The sequence below is a fragment of the Hippopotamus amphibius genome, chromosome 9 (assembly GCF_030028045.1).
Source record: "Hippopotamus amphibius kiboko isolate mHipAmp2 chromosome 9, mHipAmp2.hap2, whole genome shotgun sequence".
Taxonomy (NCBI): domain Eukaryota; kingdom Metazoa; phylum Chordata; class Mammalia; order Artiodactyla; family Hippopotamidae; genus Hippopotamus; species Hippopotamus amphibius.
Window position 1 is genome coordinate 49,150,629 of NC_080194.1, and position 18,377 is coordinate 49,169,005.

The 18,377-nt window shown below is 32.9% G+C and overlaps 1 protein-coding gene across 3 annotated transcripts in view; it reads left to right on the plus strand.

Annotated features, from left to right (window-relative positions):
• The window catches only part of DCUN1D5 (defective in cullin neddylation 1 domain containing 5), a 37,190-nt gene that overhangs the window by 5,849 nt on the left and 12,964 nt on the right, over positions 1 to 18,377 (plus strand). For 2 of the 3 annotated variants that reach the window (XM_057748983.1, XM_057748984.1), the window contains 5 exons: positions 1,662 to 1,732; positions 2,148 to 2,239; positions 15,673 to 15,781; positions 15,867 to 15,971; positions 17,644 to 17,746. In XM_057748983.1, the coding sequence (XP_057604966.1) occupies positions 1,662 to 1,732; positions 2,148 to 2,239; positions 15,673 to 15,781; positions 15,867 to 15,971; positions 17,644 to 17,746 (480 nt within the window). The remainder of the gene's footprint in view (positions 1 to 1,661; positions 1,733 to 2,147; positions 2,240 to 15,672; positions 15,782 to 15,866; positions 15,972 to 17,643; positions 17,747 to 18,377) is intronic. The other variant, XM_057748985.1, reaches the window with a different exon arrangement.

Below are 18,377 nucleotides of genomic sequence, written 5' to 3' on the forward strand. Positions count from 1 at the left end.
GAAAGTTTCCTATAATTACCTTCACCTTTTAACACCTCACTGCGTAAATAAGTGCAGTACTTATTTAAACGAAAAAATTTTTAAAAAGGATTTGGCTTCAAACCATATTGTTAACGTCATCTTAGAGCCTGGACCTCATCTGAGACAGTAAGAGTTTAACTGGTCATATACTGGATAATTACATTCTTCTATTAAGAAAAACCATAGAACACTGGCTTCATGTTGTACTTGTGAACTAATGATGATGATATAAAATGCCACCCAAGCAGCCTTGGTCTAGTCTATGACTTACAAAGCTGGAGTATTTTTATTCCTTAAGAAAGAAAAACAAGTTTCTTTTAGCTACTTTAACAATAATATTTGAAGACTGTTTTCTTTCAGAAGCCACGTGTGGTAAACATGTTTCTGTCATATTTTATATCATTTTGTTTTACCTTCCTTATTATATTAGTTTCAGGTACACAACATGATATATGTAGTATCGCAAAATAATCATCACCTGTCACTACACATAGTTACAAATTTTGTTTTCTTGTGATGAGAACTTTTATAATTTACTCTTAGCTACTTTCACATACGTAAAACAGTATTATTAACTATAGTCATCCTGCTCTCTGTTACATCCCTAGGACTTGCTAAGTTTGAAAGTTTGTACCTTTTGACCACCTTCACCCATTTTGCCAACCCCTGCCTCTGGCAACCACCAGACTGTTCTCTGTATTTGAGTTTGGGGGATTTTTGGTAGATTCCTTATACAAGTGAGCTCATATGGTGTTTGCCTTTCTCTGTCTGACTTGTTTCACTTAGCAAAATGCCCTCGAGGTCCATTCATGTTGTCACAAATTTGTTTTAGTCTTATTAAGTCAAAAAAGAGACCTAGAAATGATATAATTACCATATGGGAATCTGATAATGTAGAAAATATGAGAATTGGTGTACTGACTTATATTTTGTGTTACTAAGGGGAAAAAAATAAGAAAAATGTCCTTAATTTTTGGACTAATGACAGACATAGCTAATTGAGGGATTAAGCATTTATTTCTACATTAAGATGACATAATGCTAATGCTTTACCATCTATTTTAGAACCAGGTAAATAAGGAAAATATCTTATTCTGGAATATGAATGTAGTCATTTCCTTACATCATTATTTTCATAACATATCTTAAAAGTATTAAATTTTATTTGGGTATATTTCAGAATATTCATGAATGACCTGTTTTAGTAAGAAACAGATACTCTCCTCTGTTTACTGTCTTGAATTGTGGGTTGGTACATTCTAGTAGAATAAGAAGCTCAAACCTTCTTGTGCTTCTTTATTAATGCATTGCCAAACATTTTCTTCAGAGGAGGTTCTCAGTAAATGTATTTTTAATGGATAGGTTCAAGTTATTGTACAAACTAGTGATGGATATTAATGTTGCTTTGTTTTCTTTTTCCTTAATTATATTTTATAATGTGTTCAAAGAGTATTTCAAAATTAAAAAATTTTTAATCTGGTAATAACTTTTTACTTTATCATAGGTATGTCAAAATTCAAATTCAGTTATTCACAAAAAATGTTATAGTGTATTCATAGATGCCTTTAACACAGTGGCTTATGTTTTATGTTGATATTAAATTAAACAATAAAATATGTAAATTATTTTTGTCTTTGAAGGTCCTGATGAAGTTGTAGGGCCAGAAGGAATGGAAAAATTTTGTGAAGACATTGGTGTTGAACCTGAAAATGTATGTTTTATTTCTAAATAGAATGGAATACAAGTGGGGTATAGCATATTCATAAATTTCTAAAAACTGGAACACTTTAATCTTATAAGAAGATTTTGTTTCTTCTTGAATATTGTAGATTTTTTTCATTTAGGTTTTTTTTAATTGAGTTTAAATTGGGCACATGTTCTCTTTCTTGTTATAAATGTCATTTGTAATAGAATAAGAGAGATTCTACCTTCAGAAACTGTTAGAACTTTTTGCTTTTAAGAAATTGGCCCATCTAAATTTCTTCAGTTAGTAATTCCAGAGATTATACTCTTTAATAGTTGAAGGTTGGAAATAATTGTATAAAAAAATGCTCTCCATGATAAATGTAGACATGATTATCTCTTTGCTGACTTTTCCCCTATCCTTTATGTTCTGTTCTTTCCAGATTATTATGTTAGTTTTAGCGTGGAAATTGGAGGCTGAAAGCATGGGATTTTTTACCAAGGAAGAATGGTTAAAGGGGATGACTTCATTACAGTAAGAAATTTTTTTAAAAAACAAATTTGATGGCCTATTTGAAGATCTTAATTGATGTTTTCTGATTCGTAATTTTCAGGAGTAAGATTTCACCTTAAATTAATCAAATTGGTTTGATCTATAATAATCAGTTTAGGATTGACAAAAATTTATATTATGGTCTTTGGCAAAATGAACAGTTACTCCAGTTTTCATATTCTCTAAGAAAGAACCCAAGAACAGTTCTGTTAAAACTCATTGACTCTCTTGATGGGTGAATTAGAGATTCATGATCAAAGTTATTTAATCACAGAATGTTTGAGTAATAAGGGGTTTTCTTCTCAGAATATAGAATTCTGCTATGTGAAGAGTTTGTTCTTGGGCAGTCCTAAGCTCTGGGGTTTTATGCTTGACTTAAAAAAGAAATTTGATATTAAAAAAAGAATTTACATATGTGTATAACTGGGTCACTTTGCTGTACAGCAGAAATTGGCACAACATTGTAAATCAACTTCACTTTAATAAAAAATATTGAAAAAAAAAGAGATTTGAAGAGCGTTACATGACACTTTATTATTTCTTTTTTTTTGCCAAATGAATCTCATAAATACAAAAGTATAAATATTGTTTGGCTCCTGTGTAACCGTTAGCCATTTTATAGTTGTATACTTCAGCTTAGGATGCTGCCTTTGAACACTTTTTAAGTTATAAAGTTATAGACTTGCTTCTTTATAAAAATAATTTGATTTTGGCTTTCCAGAGTAAAATGTGCTTAGTTTCAGTCAATTAGTAATTGTGTGTATATCTGTCTGTATACGTATATATATTTGTTTAATGTAAAAACCTTTGCTCATATGAACAAATCATAATTTCTAGAATAGAACATAAAATCAGTCCTCTCACTTCTATTACTTATAGGTGAGATGAGAAGTCTGAGACTCAAAGAGGTGAAGATTTTTGCCAACGTTTACATAGTTCCTTAGTGGCAGAGCTAGGACCTAGAATTTAGATTTCCTGATTACCAGTCTACCATACTGTACTTCCTATTGTGTCGTTCCTTTGTTAGCATTCTTTATAAAATAGGCCATTAACTTTTAAAATTATAGTATTTATAACCAAGACTGAATTCTGCCATTCATCTAGGTGTCATAACATGCCAAATTAAAATAATGTTGATTCTGAAATTCTTTGAGCTGTTTCTCACCATTTTAATAGCTTTTTAGAGAAAGATTAAAATATGCAAGATTATGCAAAGAATATAGACTAATTTCATGTAACAGTCTGTTTTATTAAAATTTATATCAGTTGTTGCATAGCCTGTTAATTGTAAGACATTTTATTTGGCATTACACTGCTTTATGTACTATTCCTCTACTTTTTTGTTTACTGCTTTTTTAAATATCTCAGCTAACAAGTGTTTCTGTATTTTTAACCCAAAAGTTTCTGATTATTTATATTTTTGAATTACTTGATATAATATAAAGAGCCTCCATATGACAGAAATATGTAAACACAAAATGTTTCTAGTATTTACTCTTGAATAATTAGCATATGGCCTTGGGTATACGCTAGGGAAATTGATGAACCCATGAACATGCTGTTTATTAGCATATCTTTCCAATAGGAAGTTCACAGGCTTTACAAAATAAAAGCAATATTTAGCACTTAAAATTGACCTAGAGGTTTTTGTTTCACTCATGTATTATCCCCTGCCCATCTACCTAGAACTCTATAGTGTAGAGCCATGAAGCTACTAAAAGTAGGCAAGCACTCTTGACTGGGAAAACAGTTGTCCATTCCTGTCTGCCCCGCCCCAGCCCCCAATGATCTAGATTGCTATGTGAAGTACAAAGTAACTTCTCTTAATTGGCTAAGGCTTTTTACTCCCTGAATGTAAAGAACTTGCTATTGATAAAATAGTTTAAAATATAAACCAAGAGAGACAAAAGAATCTACAAAACTAGTTTTTTTGTTTAATTAATTAATTTATTTATTTATTTACGTATTGGCTGCATTGGGTCTTTGTTGCTTTGCACAGGCTTTCTTTTGTTACAGCAGGCAGGGGCCACTCTTTGTGGTGCACTGGCTTCTCATTGCAGTGACTTCTCTTGTTGCAGAGCACGGGCTCTAGGTGCACGGGCTTCAGTAGTTGCAGCACGCGGGCTCAGTACTTCTGGCTTGCACGCGCTAGAGCACAGGCTCAGTAGTTGTGACGCATGGGCTTAGTTGCTCTGAGGCATGTGGGCTCTTTCCGGACCAGGAATTGAACACGTGTCCCCTGCATTGGCAGGAGGATTCTTAACCACTGCGCCACCAGGGAAGTCCCTATAAAACTAGTTTTTTTTAAAAATGTATAGTCATCTAGTATATTTGGTTTTATATAATAATCATAAAATGTAAATTTTCACAGGTTTGATTCCTTTCATAGATTTTTCATAATTTTAGGATTTTATTTAACGGACATAGTTACTTGGTGGTTCCTAAATCATCTTATTGTAGTTACAGTTGTTTCAAATTAATTAATTTTAACCCCTAGAAAACTTGAAGTAGAGCTCTGCTAAAGAATAGAAACAGTCTGGTAGTTGAAACATATTATGATCAAGAATAGTGGCGTATCATAATCATGGTTAATTACAGTCTGTAATTGTATAATACTTAACAATTTTCAGAGTACTTCTTTTTTGACATTTATTTATTTAAAGCTGTTACTCATACACACTTTCCATAACTGAATTGTCTTTCTCTTTTGTGTGAAAGAATTTATGAGTATGAATTTGTATATAATTGGACTAGAATGGCCCTTTTTTAAGTTTCAGGGATGTAATTGCCATATCCTTTCCAGATATTTTTCTCTATTTTGTTTTCATCATTTTTAAATAATAGTCAAATATCCCTTCGAGTCAGATTTAACTTAGTAGATATTTAAAAACCTGTTTTATCTAAAGTACTATACCGCTTACTGGTGATCACAGTGAGGCATTGAACACAGCTTCTGCCCCTTAGTTACATGCTGGTAGGGCGGGGGGAGGCATTATGATACTGTAACCATAAATCCAGGTGGGGTGGGACAGGTGCTACAGTAAAAGTACCAAATACTATGAAAGCACAGTTGCTGAGGTGGTTAATTGCACCTGAGTCGACAAGAAAGTCTTTACTGTAAATGTGGCATTTGAACTGGACCTTGAAGAATGATTAGGATATTGATGGTTGAGGATATAGGAAAATGTTATTTCAAGAGGAAATTGTGAGCAGAACCTTGAGAAAACATATGTCTAGTTTGCTAGAATCAAAAGGTACATAAAGAAAATTGACAGAGTAGTTTTAAACTCCAGATGATTGGGATAATGGCTACATTATGCAGGACTTTGACTAATATGTTGAGAGAGTTTAAACCATATGTTTTAGCTTGGGAAGCCATCAGAGGTTCTTGAGCACAGGAATCATCAAAGATTGTGGAGATATTGGGGATAATTTTCAACAGAGGAGGGTTTTGGTTTTGGGAGTTTTTGTTTTTTAATGTTTTCAGGTCATAGACTTTTGAGAACCTTAAGAAAATTGTGGACCTTATCCCCATTAAGATGCACAAAATACTGTATGTGGATCTTCTTCCTTGCATCTATAGAGGCAAGATTCCAAGAATGCTTGAAAATTTTATCCTGGCATACCTTACTGGAGCTGATAACTTTTCTCATATCTACTAGCTAAAAGTTTGTTGTTGGGGCATCTACCATGTTGTTAAAGAAAATTGTGGGCATAGATCTTTGAGAGGAATGTACTTGATTATGATAATGAAAAAAAGAGGCAAAAGGATAGCATCTGATAAGAATGGTAGTAACTAAGCTGTCTGCCAGTAGACTACAAGTTGTACACCTTCTGGTCTCCATGTTGAGCCCTGTACTTTGAAGATTAAAGGCTTGACTGGCTTCACTTTCTTTAGGAGAGAGGAATGGGGGAACATTTATACAATTTTTTTGGTGGGAGTGGAAGAGTTGAGTAGATTGGATGCTGTGGTGTGTGTGGTGTATGACTATCATTCACTTAGTGTTTTGGTCCCAAGTACTAATTGCCATTGGCATTCTTCCCCTTTGCTCTCCTGCGGAGTCATCATTACAATTGCAAAATGCCCCCTCTCTGCATTTCCAAATACCCCCAAAGGTGGATTAATTGTATTATTTGGTCAATAGACCTGATTCAGAGGAAGTTCTAGTCTTTGGCCATACCACCCTCAACAGGCCCAATATCATCAGAGAAAGTTCTGAATCCATAACTTTGTGAATAAAATTCTTCCCATTTTACATCAGTGTGTCACAGCATTCTTATTGACTTAATGATTAAGAAAGAGAACCTCAGAGTTAATATATAAATGAAAATTTCTTCTCATTTTAAAGGTCTTAAATGAAGCAGAAATTCAAAGGCCTCTCTTTTTAATCAAATGTTTAACAATACTCAGGAAATTAATTCCCAAGCCTTTGTTGAAATTTAAACCTATTTCCACTGATTCTGACAGCAGTGGCCTTAGAGATTGCTATCATTTTGTGCCAGTGTTCCCTAAAATCTGTGTGGTTTTATTTGATATTTAAAAAAGGTGTTATTCTTACTTTACATGCTATACTAGTTAAGTATGCATTTCTTTTTAGTTCAGGGGAAATATTCTTTCTAAACTTCCCAAGTTAAGAATATCAACATTATTAACTCTTGTGATTCTATTTTGGGACTAGATTAAATATAAGAATTGTGTTGTGTTAGTAACTGCTTGGGCATGTTTACTGGTTTTGCTAGGTCCGGTCACGATCTTTATAATGTTGATTTTAAATGTGGAAGTTTGTGCTCTTATTTTTTTCACTCTTCTCCAAGAAGAAAACATTAATCGTCAGTTGTTCTATTAAATTCTTTCTCTACTGAAGATATAGATAAACCATTATAATGATAAAAAAGTTTGGTGAAAGCCACCAATGTGAAGATTAATTTTAAGCCATTTGCCTTTTAAGGAGCCTATCAAGCTCGGAACTGCGATACACATTTAATACATGATTCCCATTTAATCTTATGGTTGTCTCTTATTGTTTTTGTGGTTTTAAAATGAGAAACAGATTGGAAGAGGTTAAATAACTTGCCTAGAGCCACGTGGCTGGAAGTGGAGAAATTGGAATTTTAACTGGTCTCTATTTGATTTGAAACTTCATTCTTTGTCTTAAGCTTGTTGAGATCACATCCTAAGTAATATTGTTGCTTTGTGTACCTATGGAATGTAAAATATTTGGGAAAGACTGTAATCTGTTGAGAGACTTGTCAGTCACTACTTATGCACTTTACAATTTTGTTTGAACTACAATTTTCCACTAACCTTTTCCCCAGGTGTGAATTTTGAAACTTTTTGTAATTAAATTAATATATCATCTACTTTGTGGTTTATTTTTTAACAAATAATTTTGTTAAATAATACTTTTACTTAACAAACAATTTTGGAATGCTTCTATATGCCAGGCCCCATATCAATGCCATGAGAATGATTTTCAAACTCTGGTGGTAGTGAGAGAAATAATTTTTGAAAGAGGGAGGTATCCTTTAACTTGTTTGCCCTCCTGAATCGCAAGTCTGTTAAGATTCTGCATGAGATTTTGTGTGAAAATGTGAGTCACATCACTAAAAAAAAATGTGAAAAGCACTGCTTCAAGAATCTACAAAGATTTAGAAAATGAGGTCCCTACTTAAGATAGATCTTAATGGAGAAGGGAGTACATGTAACTAGTTACTGTAGTATTAGTACCTTCTGAACATTCTCAGTTGATAACTCTGGAGATTTTGAAGACTTCATGTCCCATTTTTCAAACAGCATTATAGTAGCATATAATCTGAGAATTTGTTTCTTTTGTCTATTCTGGTAGAAGTTGACTGCATTTTCAACTTTCATTAAAACTTTTCCATATAATGAAGAATTTTTGCACTAACAGAAGCCATTTATTGAAATAGTAATTTCTAATAAATGGTAAGAGTAAATTTTTCTTGTTTCTGAATGAAGCATTTTGTGCACTCATTCATATGCAGGGAACTAGGCCCCAGACAAATTAGATGATTAATGTATCCAAATTTTGATTTCCATTTCTGGCAGTTATGGCATCCTAAATGTGCAAACAAACCATTTCTCTTGTTAAAGACTTAAATGTTGGATAAAATATAAAAACATCTTTAAAAAGAACACACCTGGACTTGACTATAAATTTAGGAAAATAATCAGAGGCCGGAAATTATAAGAGATGGTGATTCTGTAGGGATCTATGGAACTGGCATGTACCCTGAGGATACCTACCTACTCTTAGTCACCTAGGGTCTGGCTGTTAATCTGTCGTGTGTATTGGGAACTGGAGACAAATTGCAGTGGAATCATGTCAGAACCTCCCACATTTAATCATTGGTGCCAAACCTACCCAATAGATGGAGACTTAATTGCTTGGGCTTGGTTCATAAGACTCTTTAAGGCTACTACAAATTATTATAATCTCATAAAATAACTGCATTTAATGTGTTTTAAAAGGAAAAAGAGGAATGGTCTCAAATGATCAGATTTCAGATAATTAAATTTCTATAAGTGAAATATATAAAAGATTAAAAACTCAATAGGTGAGCTGTAAAGGAGAGAGATGTAAGTAAGATTGGAATCAGTGACCTACAGTATCTGAGGAAAATAGGAAAGAGGCTAAGAGCTATAGTAGATAATTTTTTTTCCCCTTTTTTTACTGTTAAGTTTTGAGAGTTTTCTTCATATTCTACATTTAAGTCCTTCATTGAATATGTGGGTTGCAAATATTTTCTCCCCCTCTGTAGCTTGTGTTTTCATTCTCTTACAGGGACTTTTCCAGAGCAAAAGTTTTAAATTTGGATGATGTCCAGTTTATCAGTTTTTCCTTTATATGTGTTTTTGGTGTCAAGTCTAAGAATTCTTTGCCTAGCTCTAGATCCTGAGAATTTTTTCTAGAAGGTTTATATTTTTACATTTTACTTCTAAATCAGTAATGCATTTTGAGTTGATTTCTCTGAAAGGTATGAGACTTAGATTTTGGTTTAATTCTTTATCTGTGGATGTCCACTTGCACCAGTACCATTTGTTGAAAAAGCTCTTTCTCCTTTTGAACTGCTTTTACACTTTTATCAAAAATCATTTGGGCATATTTGTATGGTCTGTTTCTGGGTTCTCTATTCTGTTCTGTTGATCTTCTTCCACTGCCACATTGTCTGGATTACTGTAACTACATATGAAGTCTTGAAGTCAGGTAGACTGATTCATCTTTTTTCAAATTTTTTTTAGCTACTACAGTTTTGCTTTTCCAAAAATTTTAGAATAATCTTCTATATTTACAGAAAGTCTTACTGAGATTCTTGTTAAACTGCATGTGAATTTGGGGAGAATTGACATCTTTACTATTTTGACTCTTCGAATTCGTAAAAGATAGATGTGACTCCATTTATTTAGATGTATGTTTTCTTTCATCATTCTTGTATAAGACATACGTCCTATACATGTTTTGTAAGAATTAAACCTAAATATTTCATCTTTATTTTGACCACTGTAAATAGTATTGTATGTTTAATTTTAGCATCCACATGCTCATTATTAATATATAGAAATATAATTGATTTTTGTATGTCCTGTATCCTGTAACCTACTGAACTCACTTATTCTAAGATATTTTTGTGCGTGTGTTCCTTGGGTTTTCCACATAGACAATCATGTCATATGTTTATGACATGAAATAGGGACAGTTTTATTTCTTATTTGATCTATATGTCCTTTATTTCCTTTCCTTGACATATTGCATTGGCTAGAACTACTGTGTTGAATAAGTGTGGTGAGAGTGGACATCCTCTTTTGGCTCCCCATGTTAGAGGTAAAAACGTCAGTCTTTCATTGTAAAGTACGTTTACTGGTAACTTGTTTGTAGGTGCTCTTTATCAAGTTCAGGGAGTTCTCTTTATTTCTGTTTTTTTGTGAGTTTTAACATGAAGAGATATTAAATATTTTAAATAATTTTTCTACAATAAATCATATAATCATAATTTTTCTTTTTCTTTAAACACAAGGCTTTTATAAATTTATTTATTTATTTATTGGCTGCATTAGGTCTTGTTGCTGCTCCCGGGCTTTCTCTTGTTGCAGCAGGTGGGGGCTACTCTTTGTTGTGGTGCAAGGCTTCTCATTGTGGTGACTTCTCTTGTTGTGGGGCATGGGCTCTAGGCGCGTGGGCTTCAGTAGTTGTGGCTCATGGGCTCAGTAGTTGTAGTTTGTGGGCTCTAGAGGGCAAGCTCAGTAGCTGTGACACACACATTTAGTTGCTCCCCAGCATATGGAATCTTCCTGGACCAGGGATCAAACCCATGTCCCTGGCATTAATTAGCAGGTGGATTCTTACCACTGCGCCACCAGGGAAGTCCAGTTTTTTTTTTTTTAACCTGTAATTTGATTTTTGAGTACTGAATCAATCTTGCATACCTGGAATAAATCCCACTTGATCATGGTATATAATTATTTTTATATACCACTTGATTCTATTTGCTAATATTTTATTAAGGAATTAAGGACTCTTGAGGGATATTGATCTGTAATTTTATTTTCTTTCTTTTTCTCATCTATTTATAGAGATACAACTGATATATGACATTATATTAGTTTCAGGTGTACAACAGTGATTCAATATTTGTATATATTGCAAAGTGATCACTGCAGAAGTCTGGTTAACATCCACCAGTATACATAGCTATAAAATTTTTTTTCCTTGTGATTATTATGTTTTTTTAATACTGTCTTTGTCTGATTTTGGTGTCAAGATGATACTGGCTTTATAAAATGAATTGGGAAGTTTTTCCTTATACTTTATTTTTTGTAGGAGGCTGTAGAATTGGTCTTCAGAGATTGGTGGAATTCTCCAGTAAAACCACCTGAGTCTGTAAATTTCTTTTATAGATGTTTTTAACTTTTGAATTCAATTTATTTAATAATTTAATAGTTATATACTCAAATATTTAATATTGTGAGTGTTGTATTTTTTTGTTTCTAAGGAAGTGGTCCATTTCATCTTAAGTTGTCAAATTTATTTATAAATCCTTTTGATATCTGCAGGTCTGTAATAATATCCTTTGTTTCATTCCTGATATTGGTAATTTTTGTCTTCTCTTTTTTCTTTGTCATTCTTACTAGAGATTTTTCAATTTTATTGATCTTTTCCAAATAATTTTCTTTGGAATATAGAGTAATCTTCTATATTTACAAAAAATCTTACTGAGGTTCTTGTTAAATTGCATGTGAAAGAATCACATCTTTGTTTCATTGGTTTTTTCTCTTTTTCTGTTTTCAATTTCATTGATTTCTCCTCTGAATTATTTATTTTCTCCTACTTGCTTTAGGTTTAACTTTAGGTTTATTCTGTTCTTATTAGAACAGATCCAGGGAAGAATCTAGAACAGAATTCTAGAGCACAATCTAGGAAAGATTCCAAAAGTAGGAGCTTAGATTATTGATTGAGACTTTTTCTCTTTTCTAATCTTTGTGTTTAATGCTATAAATTTCCCTGTCAGCACTGCTTTGTGTCTCACAAAATTTGATATGTTTTTTATTTTCATTCAGTTCAGTATTTTTTGGTTTCCACTGGGACTTGCTCTCACCCATGGATTATTTAGGAGCTGGCTGTTTACTTTCTAAGTGTTATTTCTAGTTTGGTTTCATTGTGATCAGAGACATTTTCTGTGTGGTTTCGATTCTTTTGTATCTGTCAGTTCTTTTGTATTATGTTTGTTTTATGGCTCAGGATTGAAAAGAGTAAGTGTTTTGTTGCCATTGAATAGAATTTTCTATTAATGTCAATTAGATCGTATTGATTGATGGTGGTGTTGAATTCTATGCTGTTCTGTGTAGTTCTATCCATTGCTGAGAGGGGTTGAAATCTGTAACTATAATTGTGAATTACAATTTCCCCTTTCAGTTCTGTAAGTTTTTGCCTTACATATTTTGCAGCTCTGTTGTCTGGTGCACACATTTAGGATTGCTATGTTTTCTTGGTGGATTGACCTTTTGTCATTATGTAATGTTCCTCTCGATTCTGATAATTTTCTTTGCCCTGAAGTCTACATTAGCTGATATTACTGTAACCACCCCTCATTTCTTTTGATTGTTTCTACAGTATATCATTCCATTCTTTTACTTTCAATCTGCCTATATTGTTATATTTTAAGTCAGTTTCTTCTAAACAGCACGCTGTTAGGTGTTTTTTGTTTTTTGTTTTTTGATTCACGGTCAATCTCTGTCTTATAATTGGTATATTTAGCCTACTTATATTTAATGTAGTTATTGATATATTATGGTTTAAGTCTGCTCTATATTTTACAATTCAAAAATTTCCATTGGGTTCTTTTTATATATTTCTTTCCTTAGACTTTCTATTTCTTTGCTGATAGTTTCTTTCATTTGTTTTAATTTGTTCATGATTGTTTATTGAAGCATTTTTATAATAGCTGCTTTAAAATCTGTGTCAAGGAATTCTAAACATTTCTGTCGTTTCAGTGTTTGCATCTATTGATTGTCTTTTTGCTTTCTGTTTGAGGTCTTGGTTCTTGCGATGGCAAGCTATTTTTTGTTTGTTTTCTGTTGCAACCTGGAAGATTTGAGTATTATGTTATGAAACTCTGGATCTTATTTAAGCCTTCTGTTTTAGCTAGCTTCTTCTAATACCACTTCAGCAGCAGAAGTGGGGGCCACTGCCTCATTACTTCCAGGCTTTAGAAATCGAAATTCCTCACTCTGTGTCCGTTGACATCCAAGGAGAGGGAAGTCTTCATTACTGTTAGCAGACATGAGAGTTTTAGCTCCTCACTAGGCCTCCCCTCATATCAGGGCAGAGGAGGATTGGCTGCTTTTTACTACCTAGTGGGAGTGGAAACTCATATTCCCCATGTTGACACTGCAGAATTTGAGAGGGCAACCTCCTTATATCCTGGTGAGGGCGGACCACTCAGGTCCCTATTCAGTCTTTGCTGGCATTGCTGGGGGTTGAGCCAGCTTTTTCTTTGGTGTTTGGGAAAGAGTGTTTCTTTCTAATGTTTCCTGTCTTGCTAGGCTGCCTACTTTTGACTAGCAGGTGAGCGAGCTTTTTTTTTTTGTCTTGTCTGCCCTCACTGGCATTTCCGTTTTGCTGACTCTTTCAGCTCCAAGTCTGGGGTAGATAAGGCAAAAAGAAAACCCAGGGAACACACTACTGTATTGTTTCTCACATTCTTTCGGAGTCTTCTTATGTTTGTTTTATATGTAATGTCCAGGGCTTTTAGTTGAATTAGCAGCAGAGATAGGGAAAAGAACATTTACTTCATCTTCCTAGAAGCTGAAGTTATTTCTTGTATCTATTTTTTTTTAAAGCAAACCTTCTGCCCTCCTTCCCCATCCAATGGTAGAGCTCTTTTCTCTGCATCATTTTAGAACCAGACTCTTTGAAAGCAATTGTCTATGCATATTTTCTCCACTTTCTCTCTCCTCATTCTCTTTTAAACCTGTTCTAGCAAGACTTTTATCCCTGTCACTCCTCTGAAACCATTCTTGTTAAGGCATCATTTACAAGTGAGTAATCAAACCAATAATACTTATAAAACTGTGGCTGAAGCTAAAATTGTACTTAGAGGGGAGTCTGTAGTGTAAAATGTTATACTAAAAGAGAAAAAAAAAGCCTGAAACCAATGAACTGGTATTTAAGAAGTTAAAAGAAGGATTTACCCAAAGAAAAAAGAAAGGAGATAAAATATGTCCAGACCTTAGCAAAATAGAAAAAAGATACAATTGAGAGAATTAAAAAATTCTGGCAAGGTGATCAAGAAAGAGAAAAGGCAAAAATATATAATCGTCATATTAGAAAATATTATAAATATTTAATTAGCATATTGAAATAAAATTATGTATGAAATAAATGATCAGAAAAGTGTATAAGTGACCAAAACCTATTCAAAAAGATATAGAAAATCTGAATGGTCTAATAGCCATTTAAGATTCTGATTTAGTAGTTAAAAGGTTTTCTTTCCCTCAATGAAAAGGCCCAGGTGGTTTTTCAGCTACTGTGTTTGGACAAATCCTAATTCCCATGTTCAGTAAACTTTTTCAGAAAATAGTACTATTTCTCATTTTGTTTTTTTGAGGCTTATACTATAAGCTTGTTATAAAACTAGCAAAGAGACTGTAAAAGAATAAAATTTACAAGCCAGTCTCACTTATGAACATAGCAAAATATCTAGCAATGTATAAAACATGTAACGTGACCAAGTTTGGCTTATTTTAAGAATGCAAGCGTTAAGCAACACTAGAAATTTATTCAAATATTTACACCTTAATAAAATTATAAGTTACTACACATCACATTGTTGGCTTAGAATAATGAAAGTCTTGGTTGCCTCTGAGAATGCTAGGTGTATACATCATGAGTACTAAAATTTAGTTTTGAGTGGAATACTGTTGGTCACAGTAGATGGTACAGCTAAGTTGATTGAAGGGAGTCAGATGGTCTCAGAGAGGGCAAAGTATGAGTTAGGTTTTGTGTAATATTTTGTCAAAATGTTAGAAGGAACAGCATATCAAGTAGATAAAATATGTGCTAAAGCATAGCTGTGGCATTTGGGAATGGTAAGTGAACTACAACTAGAGCGCAGTTATGTTTTAAGGATATTGGGCCCTGGCATGAGATGAGACTGCAGATTTGTGCAATTGTGAAAGGCCTTGTCTGCCTTGCTTCTTGCTAAGTAGTGGAATGTATCAACCCAGGGAGAGTCAGAAAGCCAGTAAATATTTTTGAATATTCCATTTCTTTAGGTCCTTATACTTAATGTCTTATCTTTAGAAATAACATGTGTTACTTGTTTGCATTCTTTTGTATATGTACCTTATGTGAAGTTTAGATGCTATCACTGATTTACTTTGATTTTTTGTTTACTAAAATGTAGGAATCTGAGTTTATGACTGAATCACTAGTGTATTTTCCTCTGGGTTGTATACTAAACTTTTAAAAGCAATCATGGCTAATCTTTCACCAATCTGGTGCCTTAGAACTTTCCAGTGAAATTTGTATCAGAGGCCTGATTAATTTTATTTGTTCTGTGATCTTAACTTTATGGTAAAAGCACATTTTAGTATGTCAAATATTTGTGATTTTATTAGAGTTTTTGATTGAGTTGTGATTTTATTTTTGTTTTAAAGAAAAGTTACTGGAGTGAACTTTCATTGATTCCAGGTTTTTTTTTTTTCCCTTTTTCCTTTTTGTATTGCATTGGTAGATGCAAGGCAACAGTTTGTTATTCTAAAATGAGTCAGAGAATTTTAAACCTAAATTAACTTAATAAATGTGCTCACTTTTTTCTTTAGTTCATTCCTTCTAACCCCCCAAAAATGCTTTTATTTTCTTAATTATGTAATATGTTTTTTTTTTTAATTTAAGGTGTGACTGCACAGAAAAGTTACAGAACAAATTTGACTTTTTGCGCTCACAGTTGAATGATATTTCTTCCTTTAAGAATATCTACAGATATGCCTTTGATTTTGCGAGGGTAGGTGGAATTGCCATGTTTGCAATTTTAATATTTTTTTAATCTTGAAACCACACTTAGGAAAACTTTTTTACCTTTATTTTAGGATAAAGATCAGAGAAGCCTTGATATTGATACTGCTAAGTCTATGTTAGCTCTTCTCCTTGGGAGGACATGGCCACTGTTTTCAGTATTTTACCAGTACCTGGAGGTATGTATGTGTTTTTATTTTTAAAATAACATTTTAAAACTTAAGCTGATTGAAAATATACCTTTAATTGAAGAGAAACAAGTAGATTTTTAATACTGTGCTTTTTAAAAAATCTGTTTCAGTGGTTGGAAATTTAAAATATGTGTATGTATCTGCTGTCATTTTTAGACATGAATTCATGTTCATTAATATATTCTGTGCATAAGTTATTTTTATTCCCTGCCTTGCAACCCACCCCCCCCCCCCCCACATCCCAAAAAAGATAAAAAAGAAACCTTCAAGAAATATATTTTAGCACAGATGTCCTTCATGTAAAATTAGTTTCTTGGGGTTTTTGCAGGAGAGAATTTATGTTAGTGCACACATCTCCGGCTTCTAAATCAGATTTCTATCTGTTATCCAGGGTATTAGGCTGAAAAAAAATCAATATGAGAACCAGTTTTACTATTAAAACTTAGGCTCAATCTAAAAAATTAGAATAAACTTTTATGTCCACAAATATGAGAATGTACTTAAATATAGTGATTACTAAGAGATGTATGCTGAATTTATGAAGAAAGTATTCTTTTAGAAGGAGCACCTTCTGTACATGGTAGTTTGAAGAAGATATCGTCTTTTGTTTCATTTGCTTTCTTTGGTTTTTTTTTGTGCTTTTTCCATTTTATTTATTTATTTAGATATACTTCTCACCATTTCTTGAATACAGATGCTTTTGCTTTGAAAATAAGTTCTCATAAAGCCAGTTGTTTATCATAGCAACTTCCCCAGATGAGTTTTGTTTAAAACTTGTGATAAGAGACAGTGGTATAAGAAGGTCTTATGTGAATGGGTTCTGTGCACACTTAATCTTTAAGTTATCAGCCTTCCTCATATTAGTAGTTTTGGGGCAAAGATAAATAACCCAATGTAAAAATATTCCTCTCTAGAAGGGAGCTGAGGGGAGTAAATATTTTCAAATGCTTGTTATATGGAGGGTGTTTGACATACTTTATCTTTTTTAAACCTTTATAACACCATTTTGAATTATGTTTTATCTCCACTTAGCCAATGAACAACTTTCCCAAGGTTACTCAATTATGTAGCAGAAGTGAGATTTGAACCCAAGTCTGTATCCTTTCCATTGCCTCCAAAGAGGCCAACTTCAAATATGCTAAACAGTAAATCTTATGTAAAGAAATCATTTAATGAGAAGCAGTAGGAGGGAATTTACTGTGTGTAAGAAACATTGTATAGCTTGATCTCTTTGGTGATTACACAAGCATATCCATTGGTAAAAATTTATTGAGTTTTATCTTATTAGTGCCCTTGGTGCTCGTGTTATTATTCCTCAAGAATGAAAGAAGGGGACTTCACTGGTGGTCCAGCGGTTAAGACTCCATCCTTCCACCTAGATCCCTGGTGGGGGAACTAAGATCCTGCATGCCTTGTGGCGTGGCCAACAACAACAACAAAAGAAAGAATGAAAGGAAGAAAAATAAAAGGAAAAATAAATTGATGAAGTTAACATCTAAGTGACCCTGAGGATTCTCATAGAAACGCAAATAATTAAAAGAGTAATAAGTGTTTTAGGAAAGACTAAATCACACAAAAAAGTTATAACTATATTTATTGAAGTCAAGTCCTAGTAAGTAATGATTGTTCTGTAATCTGAAATTTATATCATTTTCTACAGCAATCAAAGTATCGCGTTATGAACAAAGATCAGTGGTACAATGTGTTAGAATTCAGCAGAACAGTCCATGCCGATCTTAGTAACTATGATGAAGATGGTGCTTGTAAGTATAATATAATATTTTCCTTTGAAAATAAAATTCATAAAACTATTAAATGAGAACATGAATTTGTGTAGTATTACCATGAAGGATTCCTAACAGAACTTCTTATTTAATGGTGTGGGAAGTGTGGGGGAGGCAGGTGTAGAAGGTAGAGAACTTAGAGTGAGCAACATTATAAAAATCCTTGCTGGTAAATGAAATATTTTTGATTACTTGGTAGCAGAGCACTGTAGCTAAATTTAGAATATAATTTCCGCAGTTAGAAGCTAAAATTCTGCTTCATTCCTGCCTTTCCTGGTATTTGCCTATGTAAGAAAAGTGCAGTCATGATTTTAAAAATAGGAAAGTAAAACATCAGCTTCAATAGCAGAAGGTTTGAAGTTAATATCATAATAGCCATTCACAATATGGCAAATAATGTGAAAGTAACTTCCCTCAGAAATTATTAAGTAAACAGTTAATGAAATATTTACAGTTTTTTAATCTTTCAAATTAAAATGTCTGTCCACCTTCAGTGGAAAATCCAGAATGCCATAAAATAGATCTTTGAAGTAATGGTGAATTATTTAGATAAGCCAAACGAATTCTCATGATAAATTAAATTTTTATTTCCCACCACTAGTTTGGTTGC